The sequence below is a fragment of the Chelonoidis abingdonii genome, chromosome 24 (genome assembly GCF_003597395.2).
Source record: "Chelonoidis abingdonii isolate Lonesome George chromosome 24, CheloAbing_2.0, whole genome shotgun sequence".
NCBI lineage: Eukaryota > Metazoa > Chordata > Testudines > Testudinidae > Chelonoidis > Chelonoidis abingdonii.
Window position 1 is genome coordinate 13,190,833 of NC_133792.1, and position 16,310 is coordinate 13,207,142.

Genomic DNA, 16,310 nt, shown 5'->3' on the forward strand with positions numbered 1-16,310 from the left:
TTCCTTGCAAAGGTCAAGGAGGGGGTTTGGAGGATCCTCAACCTCCCCGACAGGCTCTGTGGCGCAATGGATAGCGCATTGGACTTCTAGCTCGATGACAGATGGAGTCATTCAAAGGTTGTGGGTTCGAGTCCCACCAGAGTCGTATTTTGCGCCCTCGCAGGTAATCAGTGGCAAACCTGGCTGTTGGAGAGTAACAGTGCGGAGAAGTTGGTTGGTGAATCGGTTCGTTTTTGACAGATGTCAGTTTCAAACTCGTGCGCTTTGCTGTGCCATTTTCAAAAATCACTTAGGTCCTTGGAAGTCTGGTGCTACCATGAAACCGATGTATTTTTTAAGGATGTTACTAGAAATCCCTGGGATCTTTTATGAAGCGTTACCTCTAACTGTGTTTTAATTTTGGCCAATGTTATTTTAAAACTCCCAGGCTTTGTGATGAAGTATTTTTAGCTGGTTAGTTATGAAGTTATTTTAAAATTGGTTCTTTTTTTAGGATGCTATTTCAACCACACAAAACATCATTAAATAGGGGAACATAAAAATTACTCTATTTTTCCTTCAAAGGCTGTTTGTTCGTTTGATATTTCAAGGGCAAGATTTGTTAGAGGAGGAAAGGGTTAGGAGTAAAAAATAAACTGAACCCATCCTTTGTTTAAATCAGTTTATTTTCAGGATATTTTTGAAGGCCCAAGTCCTGCAAACACTTAAGAATGTGGGTAACTTCAGTCAAAAGAGTAGCAGCCCCACACCTAAATTACCAATCCTACATATGACCTGCTTAGCCGCATAGAGCCTGCTGACAATGAACTGCAGAATTGAGTGCAGGATCAGGGACTAAGATGTTATTTTAGTGGCAGATGTGGGGGGTGCATATTCATACTTCCATCTGTCCCTGGCATTTCTCCATACTCAGAGGAGACTAAGGGTTTGATTAAAAAACCATTGAAGAAAATAGGAGTCTCTCCACTGAGTTTACTGGACTTTGGATCCAGTCCCTGGATCCAGTCCCTGGATCCCTTCGAGTCTAATTTTAAGATATTCCATGGCTGAAAATTAATTTTAATCAATTTTTTAACCCTGCAAGGATTTCTGAAGCCAGAAACAATTTCTGCTTATCCACAACACTGCTAGATAAAATAAAACCCAGTACCTTGGACTGAGATGTAGCAACTTTGAGCCAAGAGATGATATTTCTAACATATTGATGGCTGAGTTATGAATCCCTGAAAACACCAACTTACGGTTCAGTGATGAGCAATTATAACAAGCCTAGGACAGCTGTACCAGAAGTTCACCCAGTTCATCAGGGAGCAGCGCAAATACACAAAAGCAGCAGATTCATTAATGTCAATATTGAGCTAACTCCCTGGCTAGGAATCTGCCCGTATTGTGTCAGTTGTGAACCTTTTGAATGATGGGAGGAATATTTCAGGACATCTCAATTTTCCCTGACTTTATCCGTGCACATTGGTCTTAAAGGGTCTGTGTCCATTTTCCTTCCAGCTAAGTAGTGATTTTTCTATCCTTCATTATAACGAGCAAGTCACTGCACTGATCTCTGCCTCAGTTTCCCCATCTGTAAAATTAAAATGATACTGACCTCTTTTGTAAAGTGATTTGCAATCTACTGATGAAAAGTGCTATGTAAAAGTTAGGTATTATTATTATAGAGGCACTAACACACTTTCAGTTAAAGTTTTATTGAAAAATGCATGTAAAGTGTGGATTATGGGTCCGATCCAACTTCTGTTCAACTCAAATGAAAGACTCTCATCAATCACAACAGAAGCTGGATCAGGCCTTTATTTTCATGGATGTATATGAAAAAATTCAGTATTTCCTTCCCAAACTCATCCCACTTACTGATGGACCCCAGGTTAAGTTATTGTGAAAGTTGTGGTGCAGCTGTACATGTGAAATTTAATATTATGATTTAACTTTTATATTGCAGTAGATCCTAAAGACCAAACAGCTCAGGGTCTTATAGTGCTCGGAGCTGTACAAACACGGTAAGTATCAGCCCCTGTCCCAAAGAGCTTACAATCTATCAGACTCCTTCCTGAAAGTCAGCACAAGTTTTGTAACATTTCTTTGTGTTTTACTAGATTAATGCTGTAAACATGCAGGCACCTCAAAAGGTAACCCATTGATAGAGACAGACCTTGGGCCAAATTCTCTTTTCACTTACACCAGTTTTACACTGTAACTTATCTGGGGCTTCTCCTGATTTACACCAATAGGAAAGGAGAATCCTGATTCTACATGTACTTTGATTACAAGTGAGTTTATTGAACTGTTATTTATGAAAGATGCAGTGGTTATGTCATAACATTTAAGAAAGAACCTTAAGCTCAGGACTGACTATATTCTCATTTTTTTTTATCAATGAATGGAGTTCAGAGACATACCCCTAACTCCACATTAACCCAGTTTTGTTTGTTTAGCTTAGATAATAGATATACACACCCTCCATGTAGGGTAGTGAGATCCATGCAGAGCTATGTGATAAATGAACCTACCACGTCTCTTGACAGGTGCCAAGCGGATAACAGGGCTCTCACCTTAGAGCTTATGGTCTAGGGCGGTTTGTATTGGTGACCCCTCATAGCAAACCAATGGGTGTGACCCCCACTTATAAATTAAAGACAAACACTATTATAAATGCTGGAGGCAAAATGGGGTATGAGGGTGGAGGCTGACAGCTCATGACCCCCCCCATTTAATAACCTTGTGACCCCCCCAGTTTTGAGAACCCCTGGTCTAGGACCACAAGATTATACTAGCTGAGGCCCAGATCGGGGTCTGGCCATTAGAACTGAAGTATTGAGGATGGGGACTTCACAGAAGTAGGAACGGGGCTTGGCCTTTCCACTGATTTGGGAGGTGACATTTGACACAGTTTTAGAAGTGGGTGAAACGGCAAAGGAGGGTGAAGAGCGGAGGAAGAGGAGAGGCAGGGCTGGAGTTATGGAGACCTCTGTAGATGAAGAGATGACCCTGCCCCCACAGGCCCTGTGGGAAGGTAAGCGGGCAGGCGGGATGTCCCATCCATCAGCACCTGGCCAGACTAACTCCGCCTGCCCCAATGACTGTTTAAAGTGCATCCCTCACACACACCCCGGCTCCCCAAGCAGGATGGGAGAGTCACACTCCCTGCTCAGCCTGTCTGTGCACAGCCATTCTTGGCTCTGGGCCATCTTCTCATCCCCATTCTAACTTCCTCTGCAGGACAGACTCACCAGCCCCTCTGCTGGTTCCTGGCATGAGGACAGAAGTGGGGAGGGTGAGAGGCTGGGCACAGTTGGAATTTCCTGACCAGGTGGCAGCAGGGATAGGCCAAGCTCTCTGCAGGTAAGTATTGTCTTCCCGTGCCCCTTCCGACCCCTCCAGCCTCTGTGAGAAACAGCTGACCATGCGTCAGCTCCCGGGGACAGCCGTTTCCAAAAGGAGAAGGGAGACGCAGTCAGTGCCACGATTCAAGTAGCAGGAAGGCTTGGGCAGCGCTGTGGGAAAGGGGGACGCATTTTGCAGGGACAGAGATGAGAGAAGGAGGTTGCAATACACAAGAGGGAGCATAAGGAGAACAGACTGTGGAGTCAGAAGGGACAAGTGCCAGGTGCAGGTGTTTACTAGCCTCCCCAGGCTGCTGGAGGGAGTTCTACGTCTGCCTGGCTTTCACCACTGGTAGCTGAGCACTGCAGCAAGGACTGTGAGACTGTGAGCAAGACCTCCCAATCGCCTGCAGTGGCTTCCAGACACCATTCACAGAACAGGAAGCCTTAGACCACAATGCACTGATCCTCTGTGCAGAAGGTGCACATGCCTCAGTGCTCTGAGAACATGGGGGGAGGCAGACACTGTGCTGGGTCCACTGCTGGAGGGACACGTCCAATGTTTTTGGAAGCTCTTTGCATCCCATTGTGGAAAGCCAAAACACTGCCTGCAGGGTGTGTGCTCTGTGAGGAGGGAGTGTGGTCTAATGGGTAGGGCATGGGGCTAGAAATCTAGATTCCCAGGTTCAAGCCCCAGCTTTGCCTCTAATTCACTATGGGACCTTAGCAAAATCACTTGTCCTCTTTGTCACCCAGTTACCCCACCTGTAAAACAGGGGTGATAATGTCCAGCTCTCTGGGGGTTGTGAAGATTAAACTGATGTTTGAAAAGGCACCCTGCACTCCATAGGCATTGTGTCCCACCCTGCCTGTGGTTATGTACTACACAGGAAGGAGTGATTAAAGACTGGCTGAAAAGAGCTGATCCAGGACCAAACCCCATATTATCAGCAGTCTGCAGCGTGTATGTTGGTGACAAGGTCTGGCTTCCACTTGCACCAATGCAGCCCTATCAGAGAGCAGGTAATTCTGCCACCACAACCACTATGAAAGATGCACATACACCACCTGTTCTGTGTCTGCATTCCACTGGAGAGGCATGCTACACACACGCTTGTGATCTGTTTCTGGCTGCAGCAAACGTACAAAGAACAGACCCCTCTAAAGGATGAGGTTACATGTCAGATTGTCTGATCTGGGGGGAGACAAAGCTGCAAGTGACACCAGGGATTTTATTTATGAAAAAGGAACATCAGGCTCAAAACACCACATTAAAATACATTCTGCTTTGGTGCGTCCCAGCCCAGCATCGAGAACTATTCAATCTGGGCTTTGTTATTTGCCTTATAAGTGTGGAATCCAACTTAGGCCTTGGCTACACTGGCGCTTTACAGCGCTGCAACTTTCTCACTCAGGGGTGTGAAAAAAACACCCCGAGCGCTGCAAGATACAGCGCTGTAAAGCGCCAGTGTAAACAGTGCCGCAGTGCTGGGAGCACGGCTCCCACCGCTGCAAGCTAAACCCCATCAGGATGTGGAGTACATGCAGCGCTGGGACAGCTCTCTCCCAGCGCTGGCGCTGCGACCACACTCGCACTTCAAAGTGCTGCCGCGGCAGCGCTTTGAAGTTTCAAGTGTAGCCATACCCTTAGTTACACTGCACAGAAATCGCTTTATAAACACTGACCCAGCACAAAGTGTGGGTGCAATCTCAGCATTCCACTCCCTGTGGGATTCAGCACCTCATTCTCCCTCCCTCTGTTCTGCAGATTGTAATACAGCCTTGCGCGTTCGAGCCCACCGAGAGCTATTGAAAACAAAGCCAAGTTCATGTGGCAGAGTGTGGAGAGGGTCAGTAAGTGCTTCCCCCTGGCAAGCCGGTCACTGTGCCTCTATTGTAAACTGGAAGGGACCCAGTTGGGGACGAGAGGGGAGCTCAGGCCCCGTGGCCCATTCAATCCTTGGCCTGGCTGCTGAGGCAGTCAGCGAGGGGGATGCCGTGGTGGATTTTGTTTATTTAAATAGTATGCAGCAATTGACACATTGTGACACACATCCCCTCCCAACTCAGTGGGGTGTGGTTTCACTGTGACTGACCGAGAGCCTAACTGCTTCCCAGCTGCCAAAGCGGGTATGAGATTGATCGACTGAGCTGTACTAGAGACACAAAATACATTCCTAGTGCCAGTCAGTATAGCTGGGGGCAGAGCACTAGTGCTGATCACCTTTCATTGTGTCAACTGACTTTAACTGGGGTAGAATGGTCCCCTAGGGAATTAAGTGTCTCAGGTCCCCAGGGGGGTAGGTATTCACCTAGGGAACGTTATCGCAACCAGAAGCCAAAAGTTACTAGATAGTTTCAGTGCTACTTTAACCCAGCTCTGCTTCCCATCTTCCTCACTCCAGTATTACAAGGATAACTGAATGCAGACCATGGGGCCCTCTCATGGGGTCTTGTGAAGACATGCAGCACATGGAGACTCCATGTCCCAGCCTCTACTAGGATCTAGCTGGTACACTGCATGGTGGGACTTATCTCCATGGGCCATATCTCTACGCTGAGGACTAAGACAGCCACCGGGTTCAAATTCACCTTAGGGGTGCAAAAGTGCAACTTCACTGACATCAGCAGAGCTGCAGCCGCTTACAACAGCAATGAATCCAGCCCTGGGTGCAGCCCTTGCATTCTTGGCAAGTTGGCAACCCAGCATCTCATTTAGGCAGACTGATGCCCTCAATTGCTGTAGGAGAATTCCCAGGGGACTCAAACCTGCAAAGGGTTTATTCATTGCTCCTTATGCATGGTGCCCAGTGAGGCTCCATCCTGCCAGTGTGAAGCCTAGTATGCCCGCCCACCCCCCAGACTTTTACACACAAATAGCAGGGGGATGTAAGATTCCAATCTCCTCCCTCAGAGACTCCACCGTCTGCTCCCAGCGGTTCTCGTAGTAGAAATTCAGGACACAGCTGGCATTGCGGCCGCTCTGAACAGCCCAGGGAATAAGCTCTGTGGTCAGGATCTGCAGCTTCCTGCAATAAAGGTGTGGAAATGGTTTTACTTTCTTCCCTGGGAACACAATCCAATAGCCAAACACAATACCACTGTACATAGCAGCACACAATACAATACTACTACACACTCCACAGCCCCTTTCATCTGAGGGCCTTAAAGCACTTTAGCAGCACTAACTAATTTAGTCTCACAACCCCCCCATGAGCAGGTCAATCTCATTCTCCCTGTTTAATTCATGAAGCAGTTACGGTCCAGAGAGGGGAAGTGCCTTACCCACGGTCACACAGTGAGCCAGGACAAGACCCACATCTCCCGACTCTGTCTCACGCCTGACCCACAAAACTATGCTGCTTCCCAGAAGCCAGTACGTGAGGTGCCTAGAAACAGCCCTGGGAAGAATCTGAGGCCTCTGGGCTCAGTGGTACCATTGCTCTGATCCATTTGCTGAGTATGTAATGACACATAACACAGAGACCGGCCAATCTCGTTATCCCATTTTACAGCAGGGGAGATGCACAGCCAGAGAAGTGAGGTGCTGAAGGACACACTGCGAAGTCAGAGGTGGACACAGGAATAGATCCCAAGAGGCCTCACTCTTAGTCCTTTGCTTTAACTACTAGAGAAGACAGTGCTTTCTGTTGCATGAAGACATTTCACTGGGTAGTACTGGTAGGAACAGAGGTTCCAGATTGGAAGCCCTATTAGGATTCATGGCATAAATCAGACCTAAACAAGCAAGTTAATTCCCTTTAGGGATGTTGACAGGTGCCATGAGAGCTTTAATATTCTTAGGTGAGATAACGTCCTTCCACACCGGGCCATCTTTGCCTATAAACATCTATGGAACATGAGTTCCCCTTTCCACTGGGAAAACCCCCTCACTTGCAGACAGGTCCCCTCTGTCATGCCCATCTGCTGCCATTTTATTTGGGATCTTGAAGACACATAATGGGAAAGAAAACCTCTCAATCAGACTTTCAAACCAGGCACAGGCTCAACAGAAGCCTGCAGGCTGCTCAACCTACCAGGCGTTGAGACGAACTGGGCCAAACACTGCTCCCAGAATGCACATGGGCAGGCCAGTCTGAACAGCTTCGAACCACTTCACCACAACCTCCCCTGGAAGAAAGCCAGAGAAGACCCAGGAGAATGAGAGCTCCCTATCTAGACACGTCAAAACAGAAAAACTGAGTCATTTTATTTTTTACTCTCCTCTTCCTAGTGAATTATTTCCTCAGGTGCCTGCCTGGGCTGTCATTCAGAGTGTACTAAGATTGTACGTGTTTCCTCTGGGCTCTAGAAATAATCAGCTCTTAGCTTTCCAGACAGGGAGACCAGATGTCTTGATATTATTGGTTTTGTCTTATATAGACAATTATAAGCACAGACCCCAAGTGAGCCGATTTTTCACACTTGCTATCTGGTCACCCTATTTCTAGCTAAGGAGGGGGCTCCTCCTGCTGGCATTTGGCGACGGCTTGGAGAGCAACCATCAACAGCTCAGAGCGGCGCCCTGGCTACGATGCAGGAATGACTGGGCTTGGCTCTGTGGCACCTGTGGGGATGCTCTGTAATAATTTATGAATATCGTGTGTTGACCTGGTTATGGGGTTGTTTATCGTACAGATAGATTGGTTTAGTTTAATGGGATGGAACGCTGGGAAAAACAAACAGGAAGGAAAAAGAATGACGCCAAAGTAAGCAACTTTTCAGCACCGGAGGGTTGTTAAGAGACAGTGGGTGAGGCTGTCTAGGGGCTACTGTCCGGGGGGGAGGAGGGGGTAAGACAGAGGTGTGTGCAGACTGTTGGTTTACAATCCTCTCTCTTTAAATGCTTTGTTCCTATTGTTAAAGAAGCAACCCTCTGATTTACAAGGCCCTCTGATCACTCTATTCACCACTGGTCACAGACTCCCACAAGGAAGTCCCACAGGTGCCTGATCCCTGTCAGACCTGCTTGACCAGAATGGTAATCCACAAGGTGCTGTAGCCCAGAGCCTGATTGGGAGAATTGCAGATTTCCACCCTAGGACAGGTAAAGGCATGAGGCTGACATCTGAGGGGTGCCCTTAGAGCAGTGGTTCTCAACCTATTTATAAAATTGTGGGCCACATATGCCCAGAGAGCCCTCCACAGAGTGGGGCCAGGAGCAGAGCCTGGCAACCCTAGATCCCCATTCTTGTGGGGCCAGGCAGGCAGCCCTGACCCTGGATCCCTCCGTGTGGGCTGGGCAATCTTTAGCACACAGCTGTGTGCTAACGGGCCGCATGCAGCCTGCAGGTTAAGAACCACTGCCTTAGAGAGACCAGATAGGGGAGAGAGGTGCCGCTGGCCCTGTAACCATAACATGCACAATGGTCCAGATTCTCCACTGGAGTCAACGGATTTGTAACCCCACTGGTTTCACTGGAGCAAGCCTAACTTATATCAGCTGAGAATCTGGCCCTACTTCTCTCTGTTTTCACTCTCTTGACAGTTTGTGTCTAGTTAGTTTTGCTGTTTTTCCTGCATAATCCAGTAGAAGATGAACCAAAGCCCATTAGAATCAACAGAAAGGCTGCTACTGACTTCAGTGGATACTGGATCAAGTCCTTAGGTTAAACTGACTTGTTTGTGAGGATCTTGCACCCAGCATATGGGAAAAGGGAAGGGAAAACTTGACTGTAAAATGAAGGGTGTCCCTAGCCTCCGTTTGTCAGAAGGTGGAGATGGATGGCAGGAGAGAGATCTCTAGATCATTACCTGTTAGGTTCACTCCCTCTGGGACACCTGGCATTGGCCACTGTCGGCAGACAGGATACTGGGCTTGATGGACCTTTGGTCTGACCCAGTATTGCCGTTCTTATGACAAAAACTGGTCAGAGAACTTGGGGGCTTGAAGTTACTATTCCAAGTGGCCCTCTCGTTTCCACTGTAAACCCAGCATAGTAAGTATCTGGCCTGCTCAATATTTTTCTGCTGCCCACTTGGCATATTTAGAGTCTACAGAATCTAAGATCCCCCACAACGCACTTTTTTTTTTTAAAGCATGTTTCTACATGAAGAAAGCCTTCAAAATATGACCAGAGTGCAACCACTGCTCTGCTATAATACCCCAGTCCATGGGCCATAATTAAATTATGCAATCTGGCCCTCTCCGCAGAATGAGCATGACACTGCTGATGCAAATATTCTTGCTCTTTTCAGACAATGCTGCAAGTGGGAGTTTTCCTCTTGACTTCAATGGGAGTAGAATCAGGACCTTAAGCTCTCTAGCCAACTTAACTTATTCTGAAGGCCCCTTTCTGAGGCACTGCAGAAGGATGAGAGCACTCCAGGTCATGTGCTGGTGTGAGACATAAGCACCCTTTGAAGGTAATCAAATAAATAAGCATCCATATTGGTAGACCTAACATTCGGGTTCTATACAACATTTAAAAAGTTCAACCTAAAAATTAAGGCTGTGATTTTCAAAGGTATCTAAGGGACTCAGCTGCCCAAATCACATTATCATAGGTATTACTGGATTGTTGTCAGGCTGTTCAGGAGCACTGAGTTACTTGCACATGTTTGTTATCGTACGGTTCCTCGAGAGCCCTGAGCTCCTGGCATTCAAGCGTATTAGAATATTAATAATACCTCGCTCTTTTATAGCACTTCTCAGCGGTAGACTTCAAAGCACTTCACAAAGATGGTTACAATCCCCATTTAACAGATGGGAAAACTGAGACACAGAGCGGTGAAGTAACTTGCCCAAGGTCATTCAGAAAGCTGGTGGCGGAGCCAGGAACAGACCCCAGGTCTCCTGAATCCCAGTCCAGTGCTCTATTTAACAGCAAGATTTGCAGCTTGGTAAACTCCATAATGTGATGGAACAAGATGGGGGTGGAAGGGTGGAGTAGGTCAAATGTCAGGCCTCTCAGCCTGCACCAGAGCTTCTTAAAATAAACTTCCAAACACTGGGAAGCCCAGGCTCCTGCAGAGTCCTAAAGCCTTGGTCAGCTAACAGCAGGTCAGCAATTTCAGTCTGCCACTTGCTATTAACAGGTTTCAGAGTAGCAGCCGTGTTAGTCTGTATTCACAAAAAGAACAGGAGTATTTATTCACCCACGAAAGCTCATGCTCCACTACATCTGTTAGTCTATAAGGTACCACAGGACTCTTTGCTGCTTTTATAGGAGTACTTGTGGTGCCTTAGAGACTAACAAATTTATTTGAGCATAAGCTTTCGTGGGGTACAGCCCACTTCATTGGATGCATAGAACAGAGTAAGAAGATATCTATACATACAGAGAACATGAAAAGGTGGAAGTTGCCATATCAACTTTAAGAGGCTAATTAAGATGAGCTATTATCAGCAGGAATCTTAATTAATTAGCCTCTTAGAGTTGGTATGGCCACTTCCACCTTTTCATGTTCTCTGTATGTATAGATATCTTCTTACTCTATGTTCCATTCTATGAACATAAGAACGGCCGTGCCGCGTCAGACCAAAGGTCCATCCAGCCCAGTGTCCTATGCCAGGTTTCCCCAAAGGGAATGGACCTACAAGCAATGATCAAGTGATCTCTCTCCTGCCATTCATCACCGTCCTCTGACAAACAGAGGCTAGGGACACCATTCCTTACCCATCCTGGCTAATAGCCATTAATGGACTTAACCACCATGAATTTATCCAGTTCCCTTTTAAACACTGTTCTAGTCTTAGCCTTCACAACCTCCTCAGGCAAGGAGTTCCACAGATTAACTGTGCGCTGCGTGAAGAACTTCCCTGTATTTGTTTTAAACCTGCTGCTGCATCTGATGAAGTGGGCTGTAGCCCAAAAAAGCTGATGCTCAAATAAATTTGTTTGTCTCTGAAGTGCCACAAGGACTCCTGTTCTACTTGCTATTCAGTTTATTCAAAACAGAGCTGATTTGCAGATAAGAGCTCAACTAAAAGAACATTTCTCCTCCCACCCCCTTCTCGTAAATCCAGCCCACACTTGCTCAAAGCTGGTTTTGGCTTACGAAACAATCCACTCATGCAGTCGTTCTCCTTGCACTGCAGGTTTCATCATCGGCCCTTTAGAGCAGTGCCCACCCAACCTCTTCCTATTCAGCAATGCGAGTGACTCAGTGAGCATCTCTCGTGTAGGTGAAGGGTGATTGTTCCCGGAGGCTGAGATTCTCTTTTTATCCACACAGCAGATGGACTGCTGACAGCAGCAAAGCAAACGTGCCCCACGCCCTGCCCCATCCGTGCCCTCCAGCCCCGACCTGGAGGAGTTTAGCCTCCATGGCTCGTTCAGTCCTTGGCCTCTCTGATAAGGCAGCCAACAAGGTGGCCAAGCTGCAGGGATGGCTTTTGTGATGTGGACATCTGGTCACTGGCAGCCTGGCTGAGACCTCCCCAATTCATTTCACACAGCAGCATGCTAGACGGTAATGACTCTTGGTCGCACTCAGTCTGGACTCACCAAGCATGTTGGTGGGCATGCCGAGGAGAGTGTGCATCAGGTCATGGACCTCACGGTACCGCTGGATCACATAGGCCAGCTCCTCATCATCGACAAACTTGACCGGCATCCTGGTGTCCGGAGAAACCCTCTGCAAAATCAGAGCAGCCCAGGTTCAGCCCCTGCTACCTGCCAGGAATTCGTTTCATTATGATTCTTTAATAATAATAATCCCTAGCTCTTACATAGCACTGTTCATCAGGAGATCTTAAGGCATTCTGCAAAGGAGGTCAGAATCATTATTTCCACTGTACAGAAAGGGAAACTGAGGCACGGTGACATGACTTGCCCCAGATCACCCAGCAGGCCACTGGCAGAGCCAGGAACAGAACCCAGGTGTCCTGAATCCAAGTCTGGTGCTCTATCCACTAGGCCGATTTAATTTCATTGGAGGCTTTCTTTAGGCTCCCCTGTTTTTCTCCCCTGCTGATCTCCCAGATGGCTCAGACCCTCCTCTGGAGCCCATCCATGCTCTTCTCACCAGAAAAATCAGCTACTGCCATCCACAGCCCCCAAACGCCCTGCTGCCTCCCAAGGACTGCTAGGTCCCATACTCACATTGCTGTCCAAAAAACGGACATATTCTCGGCCAAACGTTCCATCCGACAGCCCCCGGAGCCCAGTCACATCCAGGGTGGAGAGCCGGATCCGAGGCCGCTCTCTGCAAATGAAAAACAGAGTGGCTGAGCCAACCCACAACACAGCAACTCCCCGGGGAAGCTGAGAAAACCAGGGCCAGCTGCCCAGACAGCTGTATTGCTGGAATTCACATCCTCGGCAGGAGGGTTTTGCTGATGCCTTTCCCCACTGGCTCTTAAAGTCCTGCACAAACATTTGCTTGCCTATTATTTCACACCAGTGGGAGTCAGGGCACAGAGAACTTAAAGGAGCCATAGCAGCAGTAAAGCTGTTATCTCACATTTCTACAGCACCACTCATCTCTGAGGAGGCCAAATTCTCTATGCACAGCACCTCTGAAATGCAGCCACCTCTAAGACAACAGAGACAGGTACGTAGCACCATGCACAAGAGTGGTGGCAGGGAAGGGTAAACTTTGGCCAGAGGCTTCACAGCAAAAGTGCCCTGGCCTCACGAAGCAAGCAGCACGTCAGTGCAGAGAAAAGTCTGTCCCAAATGCAGACTGAATGCTCCCTCCTGCTGAGCTGTTGGTGCTTCAACAGCTTCAGGACCTATCACAGAGCACAGCTGGGAACACGACCCATAGACAGAAGGCACCTTTTCCCAGGATGTCTCTGATTTTCAGTAAAGAAATTTAACGGAGGAGCCAATTCAAAGCACTGAAAGGCCAGGAACATACTAGTTTTGGTTCCGGGCTGAAACTCCCCACGTACACGGGCTAGACCTAGGCATTCTTAAATCCTCCAGATAAGGATTAAGGAGGATTTGAGTTGCACCTTGGACCAATTAACGAGAATTCCCAGAACTGAAATAAATAAATGTCCCCCTCTTACTCCGCCTGTGCATCTGACGGTTGTTTCACTGCTTGGTTGACACTAAGCTGCACTTCCTGTCTTATGCCCTACTATTATGATTCAGTATTTTAATGCAGTAGCACCCAGAGGCCCCAATCAGGGTCAGGCCTGCAACATATCAGACGCGCTACAAACACAGAGCAAAAGGCAGCCTCCGCCCTGAAGAATTTACAGTGTCATTAAGACAACAGAGGAGAAGTAGGTGTAACGAGCCAACAGAAGATACAGAAAAGGGAGGATAAAGGAAACAGTAATAAGAATGTGCACTTCCATCAACTCCGTACCAGCTGGCAGTTTCCTGCAGGCATCACAGCAGAAGTGGGTCTTAAGGAGGGATCAGAAGGGACAGGATTAGTGTCTTTCCAAACCAATGTGGGGACGGGGTTTCAAGTGTAGGGAATGGCATAGAAGAAACTAAACAGGTTGTTGTGGGAGAAGGAGACAAATTAGTGATGGAGGCTGCAGTCATTGGCAGGCTGATGCAATAAGATCCAGCAGCAGGCACGCGGGGTGGGAGTTGCTATCGCCCTCACGAACTGCTGTGCAGGGAGCTCACATTCACGCAGTTTCCCACACCTGGAATGAGCGCGTTCACCACTAACAGCAGCAGCAAAGCTGAAACCGAAGAGGAAGTAGGCAGGCCTGCACACCAAATATGTGTACTGCTGTTCTTGGACTTGCCAAAAGGGACCATTCTGAACATCAGGAGGGGGGCAGAAAATCTCTTGGGAATTAAACTATCATTCTGCCCCTGTAAGCACAATGATTCCAGAAGCCTCCCCTTGTAGACATGAGCCTGCACTACCTGCCCAGAAGTGTACAGTATAGATACAATTGCTCCAACCAGCCGGCAGCCTCATAAACTTGTCTCCTTCCCTGCCATAGGCCATGCAAGAGGGACAATAACGCACTGTAGGATCTGATAACCTTCAGGGTCATGCCTCATTTTGTCCCTCAGGCTCCGCAGGGCTGAAGAGCCAGTTGTCTCACCAAGGACTGCCACCATATCTGAAAAAAGAGGGGGAAAGAGAGAGAATGGATGGGAAACTGACTGACAATAGAAGAGCAACAGGCAAACAGGGGTTCTGGTAAAGAATGAAAATCCTGAGGACACAAGACAGGGCTAATACATTTTAGGTACCTATGTGGCCCTCAGCACTGCAATATCTGCGCACCTCAAAGCCATTAATGCATTTACCCTCACAGCGCTCCTGCATGGTACAGAAGTCCCATTATCCCCATTTTACACATGGAGAACTGAGGTCTAGAGAGACTAAGTGACTTGCTGGAGGTCACTCAGGAAGTCTGTGGTGAAGCACCCTAACCACTAGACCATCCTCCAGCCTCTGGGGTTTAAATTGCCACGCAACTAGTCACAGTGCTGCTCAGAGAGGGCTCTGAAGGTCAGGAGTGAGGTGCGGTGGCAGAGCTACGTATGGGGCCTGGGACTGGAACAGCAGGCAGTATTGCAGACTGGGAGTGAGGTTAGCAGAACCAGGAGGTTTGGAATAATAAGGAATGAGATGCTTTAACAGAGATATGCAGAGGGATCTTTCTCACTAACTGTCTGCACCAACAGCTGTCTCTGTGTGCCAGTCTCAGTTTCTTAAACACAGATTCTTTCCCACAATGTAGAGATGGGGAAATAAAAGAATGAAAATCCCCAGGGAAACTCCCAACAGAAACACAGATCTGGCTCCTGGGGAAAGAGGGAAATAGAGTCTATGTGAATGCGGAGACCACAGCTGGATAAAAGCTGCAAGATTCAGCTTACCATGCCGGTAAGGGTTGTAGAGAGCCATAAATGCTGAGCCAGCAGACAGCAGTGCTTTCTGCAGAGGGCTGGTGGGGATGTGCCCTGGGTACAGCTGGTAATACTTCTCCTCATCCACATGCTCCTCTGCAGTCACTGTCAGGTCAGTGTGGTGTAGCTGATCTCCCCTCCCTGCAAAACATAGCCACACCAGGGCAGTGAGTTAACCAGAAAATACAGCTCTGTTCAAAGACTAAGAGAGTGCATATCTGCCACTTTGGTTTCCTTTGTCCTTTTCCTGACACAGTCTGTATGCAAGGCCCCTTGGTGATCAGAGATAACTACAGGTCACCGGTGTCTATACTATCATCATGGCCCATGATTTGCAACAATACTCCATCATAAGCACATACGTTTGGGAGTTCTAGCCAGGTGGGAGCTGTGGCTAGGATCTCACTGGCTTGAACAATAAAACTACTGCATGATCACTGTTACTGTGTGGATAACCTGGAATATACTTAATACACGTCTATCCTGATAGAATGCGACCTGATATAACAGAAGTTCGGATATAACACAGTAAACCAGCACTTTGGGGGGCTGCGCACTCTGGCGGATCAAAGCAAGTTCGATATAACACGGTTTCACCTATAACACGGTTATTTTGGCACCCGAGGACAGCTTTACATTGGGGTAGAGGTGTATAAGGACAAAAAACAAGACACAGCAATAAAACAGAAAGCCAGAATACCAGGGGTGCAGTGGCAGAGTTTGGGGCAGGTGGGACAAAGTAGCACAGCAAAGGATGTTGCCAGGATTCCTGTGCATCTGTAAAACTGGGAGAACTAGGAAGCAGACATTGCGAATCAGGTCACAAGTGCCCTGGCAGAGCTGTTGGGGATTAGCACTGGAACAGAGGACGCTGTAATTCAGGACTCACATAGGTGGGGTGCAGGCAGGTCTTTAATGGTAAGGGGTGCTGCAAAACCGGGGTTGAGCTGGGAGGGGGCCCAGGGCAGGAATACCCGGGGGCGCATCACGTCTCATTTCCCATGAGAAATAAAACTAAGCCTGATACGTTTCTCAGTCCCGCCGCCACGGGCTCTCGCCTGCAGCCCCACGCCTGCCGTCTCCGACCCACCAGCCCCGCACGCGGCCCCCGGCTCGGCGCCGCCACTTGCCTATGGGGGCCGGCGAACCCAGGGCCAGGCGCCGCAGGCCGGCGCGAGCCCGCAGCCCGCCG

General features: G+C 48.2%; 1 protein-coding gene and 1 non-coding gene across 2 annotated transcripts; one reads left to right on the forward strand and one right to left on the reverse strand.

The window, feature by feature from the left end:
- Window positions 1-52: 52 nt before the first annotated feature.
- Window positions 53-145, forward strand: TRNAR-UCU (transfer RNA arginine (anticodon UCU)). The gene is made up of 2 exons: window positions 53-89; window positions 110-145. It is a non-coding gene; the product is annotated as a tRNA-Arg (tRNA).
- Window positions 146-4,544: 4,399 nt separating this feature from the next.
- Window positions 4,545-16,309, reverse strand: COQ4 (coenzyme Q4). Its single transcript, XM_032797752.2, has 7 exons — window positions 16,008-16,309; window positions 15,089-15,259; window positions 14,226-14,322; window positions 12,380-12,482; window positions 11,783-11,912; window positions 7,370-7,463; window positions 4,545-6,361 (listed from the first exon to the last, which is right to left on the reverse strand). The coding sequence occupies exons 1-7, from the start codon at window positions 16,102-16,104 to the stop codon at window positions 6,199-6,201; spliced, it is 855 nt and encodes a 284-aa protein (XP_032653643.1). The 5' UTR covers window positions 16,105-16,309; the 3' UTR covers window positions 4,545-6,198.
- Between the last annotated feature and the right edge of the window lies 1 nt (window position 16,310).

Coding starts and splice junctions, on each gene's coding strand:
- COQ4 (XM_032797752.2), bottom strand. CDS start 16,104: ATGCGCCCCCGGGTATTCCTGCCCTGGGCCCCCTCCCAGCTCAACCCC. Junction 14,323..15,088: donor CTACAACCCTTACCGGCATG/GTAAGCTGAATC, acceptor CTCTTTTTTCAG/ATATGGTGGCAGTCCTTGGT. Junction 11,913..12,379: donor TCCGTTTTTTGGACAGCAAT/GTGAGTATGGGA, acceptor CTGATTTTGCAG/AGGGTTTCTCCGGACACCAG.